At 41.1% G+C, this 13,422-nt stretch overlaps 1 protein-coding gene across 8 annotated transcripts in view; it reads left to right on the forward strand.

The window, feature by feature from the left end:
- PKD1L3 (polycystin 1 like 3, transient receptor potential channel interacting) overlaps positions 1 to 13,422 on the forward strand; it is a 70,500-nt gene that overhangs the window by 12,182 nt on the left and 44,896 nt on the right. For 7 of the 8 annotated variants that reach the window (XM_072817503.1, XM_072817527.1, XM_072817512.1 and 4 more), the window contains 8 exons: positions 1,987 to 2,033; positions 3,706 to 3,954; positions 5,995 to 6,126; positions 8,625 to 8,801; positions 9,523 to 9,653; positions 9,742 to 9,868; positions 10,799 to 10,927; positions 11,261 to 11,492. In XM_072817503.1, coding sequence (XP_072673604.1) covers positions 1,987 to 2,033; positions 3,706 to 3,954; positions 5,995 to 6,126; positions 8,625 to 8,801; positions 9,523 to 9,653; positions 9,742 to 9,868; positions 10,799 to 10,927; positions 11,261 to 11,492 — 1,224 coding nt within the window. The remainder of the gene's footprint in view (positions 1 to 1,986; positions 2,034 to 3,705; positions 3,955 to 5,994; positions 6,127 to 8,624; positions 8,802 to 9,522; positions 9,654 to 9,741; positions 9,869 to 10,798; positions 10,928 to 11,260; positions 11,493 to 13,422) is intronic. The other variant, XM_072817488.1, reaches the window with a different exon arrangement.

Here is a 13,422-nt window from a genome sequence, read left to right on the forward strand (position 1 = left end):
AGACTTTCTGTTCCTATTAAGGATGTGAAACAGCTTTGTGAAATATTTTTTGGATTTTGCTGTTAACTCAAGTATACTTTCCTCGAGGTCCTCTGGATTCAATTTCCAGGTTCTAGAGTATTCATTGGCTCCTTTTGTTGGTTTTTTTCCCTCATTCTTAAGGCAAGGTCTATCCGAATACAGTGTTTGTCCATAGACCAAGAAATTGGATCACTCTTGGTTCAGTAGCTTGTTGGATCACCTGGTGGTCATAACCCCATTCAGATCCCCCATGAAAGTACAGAATCTGTTCCCTCTTCCCCTTGAGCTGTTAAACTAATGACCTTAATCCACGGTGACATGTTTCTGAACTCTACAGACATTGCTTTAATTGTCACATATTTAGGTATTATTACACCCATTCTCCACATGAGAAAACTAGAAGGTTAAGTCATTGGTCTAAGGCTTCATAGTTACAGTAAAAGGCAGACCAGGTCAGGAGCTCAAGTCTTTTGCTTCAAAATCCAGTTTCTTTCTTCTCTCCATCTTGCATTCCTTCTAGAAAGACACGGTGGGGTGCCTGGGTGGCTCAGTCAGTTAAGTGTCTTGACTCTTGATTTCCGCTCAGGTCATGATCTCAGGCATGTGAGATCAAGCCCCACATCAGGCTCTGTGCTGGGCATTGAGCCAACTTAGGATTCTCTCTCTCTCTCTCTCTCTCTCTCTCTCTCTCCTTCTTCATCTGCCCCTCTGCCCCCACTTGCACATGAGCTCTCACTTTCTCTAAAAAGAAAGAGAAAAGAAAGACATGACAGCTAACCGAAAGAACATATCAGAACTCTATCCTCCAAAAAAAAAAAAAAAAGAACTCTCCTCCCCCAGTAGTGGTGGTTACAATGATTCTGCTGCTAAATAAACATATCAGTCGTTTCAACACCAGAGGGACTGTTACAAGAAGAGATGGAGAGGGCAGAGCAGGCTTGCTATAGCCAGATAAACTGTAATGGGTCTAGAGCACATGCCTCGAAAGAGGTCAACCTAAGTTAATAGCAAATAGCCATGTTAACACACTTACTGCCTTCAGATCATGGTGTTCTTACCGCAGAATGTGGAACGGTAACGAAAGCAAGAACCGTGATCTGGCAAAAAATTGTCAGTGATCATTTTCTAAAAGTATCACACTACGGGGTGCCTGAGTGGCTCAGTCTATTAAGCGTCCGACTCTTGGCTTCCGCTCAGGTCATGATCTCAGGGTCCTGGTATTGAGCTCCAAGTAGGGCTCCCCTCTCAGCGAGGAGTCTGCTTCCCCACTCCCTCTCCTTCAGGCCCTCCCCCTGCTCATGCTCTCTCTAAAATAAATAAATCCAAAAAAAAAAAAAAAAAAAAAAGAGGCCAGCCCAGGTGGCTCAGCGGTTTAGCGCCGTCTTCAGCCCAGGGCCTGATCGTGGAGACCAGGGATTGAGTCCCACATTGGGCTCCCGGCATGGAGCCTGCTTCTCCTTCTGCCTATGTCTCTGCCTCTCTCTCTGTGTCTTATGAATAAATAAATAAATAATCTTTAAAAAAAAAAAAAAAAAAAAGAAGTAAAAAGATTCTTTGAAAGTATCATGTTATGGCCATACCACACTGCATGCACCCGATCTCATCTAAAAGTATCAGAAATATGCTGATGTATTAATAGGGAGCTCGTCATTTTGGTAAAATTATGGGACAAATATTTCCTGGTAGTATTCATGTATGATAACTTTACAATTGATCTGATTTAAATATTTTTATACGGAGGACCTTTGAAGAATAAACAGAGATTAGATATTAGTGATTTGTGACACTTGAGGTCCAGAATCCTAGCTTGTCTACAGAATTATCCTAAGTCGGAAATGATCATTTTAGTTTCCCATATAAAGTGATTTGCATTGTTTTTTACCAAGACTAAGATGCCCTCAAATAGAAATATTTCTACCCTAGACTTTTACTTGAACTTAGTCTGCTTTCTGCTTTCTGTGGCAGCTATTCATCCTGCACCCCCATGTCACCACCCTGCTCATGCTGATCTTGTAAGTACTTCCCTTGATGGTACACATCTGGGATTAGTCATCTCTGTCATTCCTGGTGGATCCTCCCGGAATGCCACTCTGGATATAGCTTTTGCATAAGGAGAGGAAAGTACTTAAGTGCAGGAAAGAACCAGGTTGAATGAATGCTTTACTAATGACATTTTTAAAGCCTACTTTGGCTTTCATGTTGTTGTAATTATCATTTGTTGGTTGGTTGTTTATTCCCTGCTTCATTCCAAAAAGGACTTGTGACATCTTACAAAAGTATATGCTATGCAATGAAATTTAAATTTCTTTTAGGGGGAAAAAACTGAGTGAAAGGAAAATAAAAGTGGAGACTGCATAATCTGCAAAATTTCACATTCAAGAAATTTCTCAGCCTTTTTTACTTTGTGTCCTACATAGAAACCTTTCAGTGGATGTCTGAAGATAGATTTACACTTATTTGACCCACTGCAAAACAAAAAAAAAAAAAAAAAGGCATTTCTCGTGTGAAAGAGAGCAGCGATGAAGCCAAAATCCCTTGAGTCAGTGTTTTCCAAGCGATGTTCTATAAAATAGTAACCAACGTTCCTTAAAATGTTTCCAGAAGGAAAGAAAACAAAGATTTTTGACTGTAGGACTTCTCAGAGCCTTTCTTATGACCAACCCTAACCACATCCCACCAGCTTCAGCATTTTCACACTGTAGTCTAAGCCACCATCATCTCCTGGCCAAACTTTGCATCTGCCTCCTGCTCATCTCCCTCCTTCTGCCCTTGGCTGTTTTTTGTCAGTTCTCAACATAGCAGTCAGAGGAGCGATCCTTTGCCACACAGGTCAGCTCATCCTGCTGCTTCTCAAAGCCCCCAGTGTCTTTCCATCTCATTCAAGGTAAAATCATACTCTTCTCCGTTGCCTGACATATGCATGCTCTCCCCAACCCCATCCCTCATTCCCACCCCCATCCCCAGGATCTTTCTGCTCTCCCCCACATCCAAGTTCTGCTCATCTAGCTTCCTGTTCTTCCTCAGACAAACCCAGCAGGTTGTTACCACAGGGCCTTTGCACTTCTCAAATGCCTGTCTCTAATATATTGGTAGAGCTTTCTCTCTTTATTCCAACTCTCAGCAAAAATGCTGTCTCCATACATCTGAGTGCCCTATCTGAAACACACCCTTTCCTTTCATTTGCTTGCTCTTATTATTTTACTTCATGGCATTTATTTAATACATAGTATAATTTGCCCCCACCACTAAAATGGAAATGCCATGAGGGCAAGAACTTCACTCATTTTGTTCATTGCCATATACCTGCTTCCCCAAAACATAACTTAGCATGTGGTAGATGTTTAATTGCAATTTATTGAATGGTTGATAATAAATACACTAATGTAAATTATGACTCTAAAAGAGGGTAACATAGTATGCCACTTTTTCAAAACTGAGTACTGAATCTCTTTGAAAAAAATGCCCATTGAGATCTCATGGGATGTGGGAGTACCAGAATAATTTTGGAAACACTGCCTTCATTTTCACTTAGTAAAATGGGAGGATGGGGTAACTGGGTGACGGGCATTACAGAGGGCACATGATGAGATGAGCAGTGGGTGTTATACTGTATGTTGGCAAATTGAATTTAAATAAAATATTTTTAAAAATCAGATTCAGCCTTTTCCTGTACACCCCTTTCAGTCCAAGACCCTATGCCATTCCATCAGCCCGTTTCCTTCAGCACTGCCCAGAGTCACATGGCAGGTCCTGTCAGTCACCTGGGTGCCTACCAGCCGCCCTCTCTCTGTCACACCAGCGCTCCCCAGGCCTGCACCCAAAGAACAGTCTGGGCAAGCTTTGGTAGAAGTGACCTCAAGCCCCAAAGAGAACACCCACACAGAGGTTGTCACCACTCACCTACAAACATCATTTCAGGATGCCTCTGATCAGGTAAGTACAGAAAACTGAGGTCACACTAGGGACCTTTGTGATCCTGTGAACGTACTTCTATTCTTTCCTCTTATTTTGCTGATGCTTCAAGAATAGTGATGTGAGAAAGGGGCCTGGTTCACCCTTCATGTCTGAGCAGAGCTCTGCCTAACAGTGCCTGATGGACAAGCATGTGCTCCAGTTAAAAGCAAGCACTGAACAAGCCCATGGGAATATTCCATGATGGGTTTTTTACCCCCTTCAGTATATTAATGTCTTATTTTTATGTAATGCTATTGTATTTAGTGCTTCAAATGGGGAGGGCGCTTTGTCCACCTGCCACAATTGTCCAGCAGTAGCACACCCTTCTGGACTGTTCTTCTCCTCACCAGTTCAGCACTCCTTTCCCCTTTCTTTGTGCCCTTCTCCCCACAAACTTCAAAAAAAAAAAAAGCAAAGCCACCCTGATAATGTTGACTGAAGAAAATCATCCTACTTCTTACCTTTTTTTAATTTAACACAAGCCCTACTTACATGCAATCTAACTGAAAGATAATCCTGTTTGTGCTGGATCTGCTCTCAGCAGTAATTGGAACTAGTTGTTCACTATTGTTTCAGCTAGCGTTGTGTTCTCCTGGCAGAAAAATTGATCTCAGAAGCTTCAACAGAGTGCTTTGTTTTCCTTAAACAAAGAGAAGTCTGAAGTGTAGAATACCCAAAAAGGCCTGCAGATAAATTATTAGAAACAGAGAATTTATCAGTGTTGCTGAATACCAGATTAATATACGGAAGCTAGTTGTACTTTTACATGTCAGCAGCAAGCAGTTAGAAAATCAGATTTTTATTTTTATTTTTTTTAAGATAGCAGAGGCTCCTGGGTGGCTCAGTCAGTTAAGTGTCCAACTCTTGATTTTCCTGAGATAGAGCCCTGCACTCGGTGGGGAGCCAGCTTGTGGTTCCCCCTCTCCCTTGCCCCTCCCCCTCCCTTGCACATGGTCTCTCGCTTAAAAAGAAAAAGAATAGCAAGTACCTCGAGTAAATCTAACCAAAGATGAGCAAAATTTGTATGGAGACAACTATAAAGCTTTATTAAGAGCCATTAAAGAAAGGCAAGGTAAATTGGTAAGATCTACCGTGATTCATCCCAGCTCTAAAACCTCAAATAAGCCATCCTCAGTGTCCTCCCTGGATGTAGCTAGAATGGCATTAAATAAGACCTGACCTCCACTGGAAAACATGCAGTTGGGTAGCAGCTGGGTCTCACTCCTACCTTTATTCCTGCTTATTTACTGGGTGGTCCTCAATTCTAAGATCATTCTGTAACTAATCCAACCTCCTACAAACCCTGTAAATTAGAAATCACCTTCTTCAGTTGTATAGACTGACAAGGGCTGGATCATGACTGACTTTAACCACTCTAACTCCTGAGTCTAGCTGCGCACAGTAGGCATTTAATAAAGGCTTACTGAATACTAACTGAATTGAGCTGCTCTCTAGAAATGCACTAAGTAGCTGCTGTAAATAGAGATTATCTCAGCTTGGGACTTCCATCCAGTTCAAAAGCCTCTTAAAGTTTTGGGATCACGTCCAGAGATCTGGGTTTGTTTTCTCAGTTTCTGCCGCCCACCTCCTGCCATCTGGAATTTCAAATACTCCCGTCTTGAGCATGAACTCTTGAATTGAGGGACATAAGCCAGTGGGAACCCTGAGGAGATAAGCATACTTCTGAATAGAAAAGTTTGTTTTTGTTGTTTTGATTTCAAGGTGTTGCCCTCAGTTGGATCATTTCCCTGAGATTTAAATTTCTAAGTCGTATTTCCAGACCAATCTGTCCCTGTATCAGTCATTGTATGACCTTGAGATCTGTTCCTCTACTGTATGGAAGAGGTGAAAATTCTATGCATTTGGAGAAAATCTTCTGAAAGTAGTAACTCTTACGGGGAGTCTGTGATTCATTGAGTTTGTAAGGTTATCCGAGGTCAATTCGTGTTAAAACAATGTCTCAAACTACTTAAGTAGTTTTCTATAAATAATTTTGGCAGAATCCTTTGTCCCCAACAGGTCGTATATGAGACAGCAAGGAACTTGAACAAAGCAATTCATGGTTTGCAAACTAACAGCAAACTACAGACAGCTTGTGAGATGCTCCAGAAACTGACAGCCTTAATCCCAGAATTTTCTAAGTCAGCTCAGGTAAGCAGACGGTGATCAATAGGAAACAAGGTATGAGAAAGGGGGAAGCAAACCAGAGAAAAAGTAAGACAAAATACATAATCTGGAGATGGTGCCCTGTGTAGAACTTAGTCTTACACACTATTTTGTGGAGACTCAATATTTAGCCACATATTTGTACCTTTACCTCTGAAGATTGCAAATCAAGTAATCAATGATGACCTTCTCAGATATGCTTATTTTCTTTTGTTCATTTATCAGGTTACTGCCTTTCTGATATATTTGTTAGACATCACGGCAGACAGAAATAGATCCAGTCCTGGCCCGAGATAGAGCAGTTCAGCTTTGAAACAGATGACGGCCCTCACTGCCCCATTTGCCAAGTTATTCCCAGTAATTATTCATGCCTGTCTCTACTCCCTACACATAAGGAAATTAAGAGACTAGGATTCCAGAGAATTTTAATTTTTTCTTTTCTACGTCCTGCATTTTCAAATATTTTGCAATAAGCCTATAAATGTAATCTGTGCTGGTTTATTTGGCCTTTTTTTTTTTTTTTTTTTTTTGAGACAGAAAAAGAGGAGCAGGGAGAGAGAGAATCTTAAGCTGGCTCCATGCCTAGTACAGAACCCTGATGCAGGGCTCGATTTTAGGACCCTGAGATCATGACCTGAGCCAAAATCAGTAGACGCTTAACCACTGAGCCACCCAGGTCCCCCTATTTGGGCTTCTTAATTATGGACATAATGCAGGCTTATTATTTAAAAATCTGAACATAAGCATATAGTTATAAAGCAAAAACCCTATCTGTGTCCTTCTTGCTAATCTCATTCTCTAGATGTAATTGCTGGTATCAGAGTATTACTAATTTGTTGGCATAGCCTGCCAGACTTTTTTCTATGCATATACAAGTTTGTCGTTTTAACAAAAATGGGGGTTAAAATATACAAATATTTCAGCCCCTTGATTTTTTTTTTAGTTAATGCTGTGTCATGGATATCTTTTTGTGTCAGTACACATAACCAAACCAATAATTCTTCATGTGCACTTGGACGTTTTTTGTCTACTCTTGCTAATAGCATTCCCATGAACATCCATGTCCCTACATCACTAAGTACTTATGCAAGTGTTTCTATTTAATAGAGTGCCAGAGATTGAAGTGAGGGGCTTTTGGGACTCCTGGGTGGCCTAGTTGGTTAAGCAGCTACCTTCAGTTCAGGTCATAATCCTGGGATCAAGCCCTGCGTCAGGCTCCTTGCTCAGCAGGGAGCTGAGTGAGACCCAGTGGCTATCCTCATTCTCCCTCTGCTGCTCCCCCTGCTTGTGCCCTTTCTCTTTTTCTCTCTGTCAAATAAATAAGATCTTAAAAAGAAAGGTGGGGGGCTTTTGCATTTTCCGAAGATGACAAAATTCTCTCTCAAAAGGTACGGTTTTGGGGTGCTTGAGTGGCTTGGCTGGGCATCCAACTCTAGATTTTGGCTCAGGTCATGATCTCAGGATCATGAGATGGAGCCATGCTGAGTGTGGAGCCTGCTTAGGATTCTCTCTCTAACCCCCCACCCCCACCCCTCTCCCCTCTCTTACACACACACTCTTTCTCTGTCTCTAAAATAAATAAACAAATGAATGAATGAATAATTAGGCACCGTTTTACATGTCTACCAATCATTGTCCCACGCTCTCCCAATTTCGAAGGCAAGAAAAGAAAGAAAAGGAGGAGAGAGCATTTTATTGATTACTAAGGAGGTTGAACAACATCGTACATATTGATTGACCATGTGCATTTCTCTTCTCAATTGCTTCTTCATGTCCTTGTCCATTTTTCCCCTGAACACATTGTCATTTTTCTTACATGTTTGTAAGAGAGCTTTATTTATTGATATTGGCCTTTTGATACATGTATTGCATATATTTTGTGCCTATGTCTTATTTTTAATTTTGTTTATTGGATCTTTTTTACGCAGAAGTTTTTAAATGTTACTTTGAAAACAAAAAAGATTTAAAATCCAAAATAGTAGAACCTACCGGGGATATTCCATCAATTTGCTTGACCTTTCTACTTGTTTTGCATAAGAACATCCTAAAGAAATGAGAATTGGGGTTTTCTGCTTCATTTATAACTCTGCTTGTTCTCTGTGTTGTCAATCTTGAACGTTTTTGAGGCCCGAGTTGCAAGGGACAGTGTACTCAGTGTTCCAGCCAGTACTGGTTTTTCTCTCTTTTTGGCTTAGTTTTGTTAATTAGGTTTTTGATCTACTTACCACTCCAGGGGGGGTTCTCTCAGAAATAACAGAAATACGAATCCTCCCTAGAGGTAATATGTAAGATATTTTCTTTTCCTGCCAAGTTGTAATAGTGCTTTTTATAAAATGTGTTTGAAATGCATAAAGAACATCAAACTCCTTATCAGAAGAACACAAATAAATTTTTTTAAAAGTCTGAAACAAAAAATAAAATAAAATAAAAAATAAAAGTCTGAAACAGCTCAGGGATGTGTGTTTGCCTCCTAAAACTCCCAGGTCAGTGTCATCAGTCCTCTTGTGGACCTGAATGAGCAGCTACCTGACAGTGTATCTCAGAGCAATGGCATTCGGGGCTTTGAAAACCCTGTGACTGTCTGCCTCATTCACTCCCTTGACGATGTAGTAGAAGCTGGTAAGGCCAGTCTGCAAAGATCCAAACATGACATTAAGCAGGTGGGTACAGGAGCTCCTGATATGGAACTCATTTTGGAAAATTGTTAATCTTGGGGTGCCTGGGTGGCTCAGTTATTTGAGAATTCTACTCTCAATTTTGGCTCAGGTTGTGACCTCAGGGTTGTGAGGTGGAGTCTGGCATGGGGCTCTGCCCTCAGTGGGGAGTCTGCTTGAGATTCTCTCTCCCTCTCCCCCAACTCATGCAAACACACTCTGTCTTTCAAATAAATAAATCTTTTTTTTTTTAATGATTTTATTTATTTATCCATGAGAGACACAGAGAGAGGCAGAGACACAGGCAGAGGGAGAAGCAGGCTCCACACAGGGAACCTGACATGGGACTCAATCCCGGGTCTCCAGGATCAGGCCCTGGGCTGAAGGCAGCACTAAACCACCAGGCCACCAGGGCTGCCCTCAAATAAATAAATCTTAAAAAACAACAACAACAAAATGATTCTCTATCTCTCTCCCTCCCTAAAAAAAAAAGAAAAAAGTCAGGTCCAGGGCAGCTTATAACATGGGACAAAGAAATATATCCTTGAGTGGTCTCTTAATAAAAGGATGGTGAGTCTTTAGCCAAACCAAAAGTACTTTCAGTGGGTCCTTTCCAAAGAATGTCACCTTTCATTACGTCACTGTCAAGGTGTTTGTCCCTTACTGACCCCTCCAAAACCATTATCCACTGAGGTTGCTTGGCTCACATGGTGTTTCCTTCTAAAAGCAGGTAGAAAATACGCTGGAAATGGCCTTGCTGGCTCTTGGGAAGATCCAAGAAGTGTTCCTACAACAGAACCGGTTTTCTGAGTCTTTAGTGACTTTGACCTCTTCTGTTGCTACCCTGGTGCTGAGCAGGTAACAGAGGAGCAGGGAGAGGTTCATTTTAGGTTTTTGAACTTTAGAAAAGACATAGAAAATGATTTCCATTTAATTTCTTTCTTAGCCAAAACATGTCAACCTGGCCTCTGAGCTCCTACACTCTTGGGTCTCCAGCACTTGTGAGGTTAGGCTTTCTATCAGCTTCAGCACTGGAAGAGGTGTTGAACAGACACCCGGGAGTTAATGTACAAGTGAGTGTGAAATTGATTCTGATCCGAATGGAAATGGGATTGATGGCTGCAGGCATTTCAATGCACCATGCAGGGGGTGCACCGTAAAATGTAAGCTGACCAGACCAAACAAGAGAAGGCTGGGTGCCATGGATTTCTACTTTATGGTGGCAGGGTGGAGGCCCCTTAAAAATGATCCATGGTAGAGGTTGAGAGCATTAAGCAGACTTCTGGATTTGATAGTTTCTGTGTTATGGCTTGAATTGATCTAAACAGCTTATGCATATACAAAGCTGGGAATATCTGCATAAAAAGTTTTTTTTGTTTTTTGTTTTTTGTTTTTTTGCTAAAGATTTTATTAATTTGGCTCTGGCTCTCATGGAGGCATCACTAACACAGGAATGGTCACTTCTTAGGTGCTTCTTGCCCTTAGAGCACCTGAGAGCGCAAGAAAGAGCGAAGAGGGAGAGGGAGAGGGAGAAGCAGGCTGAGCAGGAAGCCTGACATGGGCTCGATCCCAGGACCCCAGGATCACAACCAGAGCCAAAGGCAGATGCTTAATAGACTGAGCCACCCAGGCACCCTCTGAATAAGTATTGACTCAGTATATGACTTAGCCATATCAGTATATTGTATTTCTTTCAGCGGTTACTTAACAGATAAGATTGATGCCTTATCCTGGAGAGCAGAATATTTCCTAGTAATCATGAATCCTCCAGATACAAAGATGTAAAAAAAACAATAATAATTCTGAGGGTCACAAGTAAATGACTCATCTTTAATTCTTTCTCATATGATGTTCTAATGAGAAATATAATTTCATTTGAGATATTGGCAAGGGGAAAGATCCCAACATTTCCTTTATTTTTTGCTACCTGACACCTTATTACCTATCAGAGTATCATTTCCAAAGATTTCAGTGGTTGATGAAATAAGTTTTCTTGTCTCTAGGTAACAGGACTAGCTTTCAATCCCTTCAAGGATTTTGATGACAAGAACATTGTTGGAAACATCGGAAGTGTGTTGCTAAGCTCTAATCAGAAATTGTTTCAAGTCCATGATTTAATGGGAGATATTGAGGTATGACTTGATTATCAGGGAATGAAAGAGAAGGGAATAGGAATTCTTGGAGAACAGGGTGGAAGAAAGTCATTTTAAATTCATGGCAGTGCCATTATTTGATTATTCACATCTTCACTTGGGAACTTCTACAAGGAGCTTACCTTACCCTTAGGAGAAGGTGTTTTAGGTCTGAGATTGTATATTGTCCCTTGATCCCTGGGTCTATATTACCTACTGATACTCAGGGAGGAAGACCTAGGAAGCTACATTCCATTATCACTAGAAAGGAGACTGAAAGACAAATGGATGGACCATCTTAAACTTGAAGATTGATTAACTATCTCCTTCTAGATCATGCTATGGAGAAATGTTAGCATGGAAACCCATCCCACCAGCCTCAACGTGACCTCAGATCATTTTATTATCATAATGAACATCACTTCCCTGGAGAAATCCCTGATCGTGTGCGTAGAACCTGAAAGTCCCCTTTTAATGACACTCTACCTGGGGTTCCAGTATCAGCCTAACCACACCCGCTTTGACCTGAACATCACCCTTCCAAAGGATCAGGTGTGGCAAAAAGGTAAAACTTCAATCAGAAACTTATTTTGAGGGATCCCTGGGTGGCGCAGCGGTTTGGCGCCTGCCTTTGGCGCGATCCTGGAGACCCGGGATTGAATCCCACGTCGGGCTCTCAGTGCATGGAGCCTGCTTCTCCCTCTGCCTATGTCTCTGCCTCTCTCTCTCTCTCTCTCTCTCTGTGACTATCATAAATAAATAAAAAAAAATTAAAAAAAAAAACTCCTTTTTAAAAAAAAAAAAGAAACTTATTTTGAAAGGCATTTCTTCTTTTTTTTTCTCTTTTTATTTTGAGATAAGTGTAGATTGTCATGCAATTGTGAAAAATAAAACAGATCTCATACAATTCACGCAGTTTCTCCTAGTGATGATATCTAGCATAAGTATAGCACAATATCAAAACCAGGAAATGACACTGATACAAAGCATTGACCTTATTTGGATTCATCAGTATTACAGGCACTTGTGTGTGTGTGTTTATTCTGTGTAATTTTATCACATGTAAATATACATGACCATGAAATGCATTTTTCAAAAAGATGGATTGTGGAATGGATCAAGTTATATTTGTGATAGAGCAAATTTTAGTAAAATGTTTTTTTAAGTTATACTTAAGTAATCTTTACACCCCATGTGGGGCTCAAACTCATGACCTCGAAATCAAGAGTCACATGCTCTTCTGACTGAGCCAGCCAGGTGCCCCAAATTTAAAGTAAAATGCTAATTATAAAATCTGTTTAGTGATGATATGGGTGTTCACTTTAGTCAATTTTCTCTATGGTTGAAAATTTCCATAATGTGGAGAAGTAAAAGTCCAGCACAGTGTATTTTATATATATTTCAAACTATTTCTAATCTTATGTTTGGGTAAGGACAAAGCTGTCTTAGTAAGTCTTGGTGTAATATCAAACTGACTTCAGTGTAGCTTAGAATAGTTAAGAATCTCTGCGATACATAGATAGGACCTAGATATACTTGACTAAAATACGTAGTCACTGGATATCAACTTTTAATGTAGTACTGGGGGGATCTCTGGGTGGCGCAGCGGTTTAGCGCCTGCCTTTGGCCCAGGGCGCGATCCTGGAGACCAGGGATCGAATCCCACGTCGGGCTCCCGGTGCATGGAGCCTGCTTCTCCCTCTGCCTGTGTCTCTGCCTCTCTCTCTCACTGTGTGCCTATCATAAATTTAAAAAAAAAAAAATGTAGTACTGGGGGTGGGTGGGTAGGGAGACAGGGTAACTGGGTGAGGGGCATTAAGGAGGGCACGCGATGTGGTGAGCACTGGGTGTTCTATAAGACTGATTAATCACTGAACTCTTACCTCAGAAATTAATAATACACTATATGTTAATTGAATTTAAATTTAAAAAATAAAATTATTCGAAAGCTAACAACAACAAAATAAATGTAGTACTGGGAAGTCTTAAAGCTACCCTTTGCATTTAAAAAAAATGGGGTGGAGGGAGAATAATCCAAATGGATAAAGCATGTTATAGTCTCCTTTTATTACTGTCTTTCTTGTTGAACGAGCTCTGGCTCTCGTGGAGGCATCACTAACACAGGAATGGTCACTTCTTACTCACTGCTTCTTGCCCTTAGAGCACCTGAAGCAGCACCTCTTACTACAGGGCTGCCAGCTAGAGTTCTATCTGCATCACCAGCAGGTTCTATCCCGATTCACAATAGGCACTCCATTTTCCATGTCAATCTTGACAGTATCCTGTCAATTGGAGCCAGAAGGGATCTTAGACAACCTTTGGTCCAGAGTCTTCATTCGAAAGGAGAAAACTAGGGAGGTTGTGTGACTTGCCTTAGCCCTTACCAGCCCCTGGGTGAGAGAGCCAGGCCTGGAATCAGGGCTCTTTCCTGGAACCACCCTGTTCCCATCCTTGCTTCATTGTTGGGCTTCCTTTGTCAGCTAGGTCTTGCAGCT

The sequence above is a fragment of the Canis lupus genome, chromosome 3, assembly GCF_048164855.1.
Source record: "Canis lupus baileyi chromosome 3, mCanLup2.hap1, whole genome shotgun sequence".
NCBI lineage: Eukaryota > Metazoa > Chordata > Mammalia > Carnivora > Canidae > Canis > Canis lupus.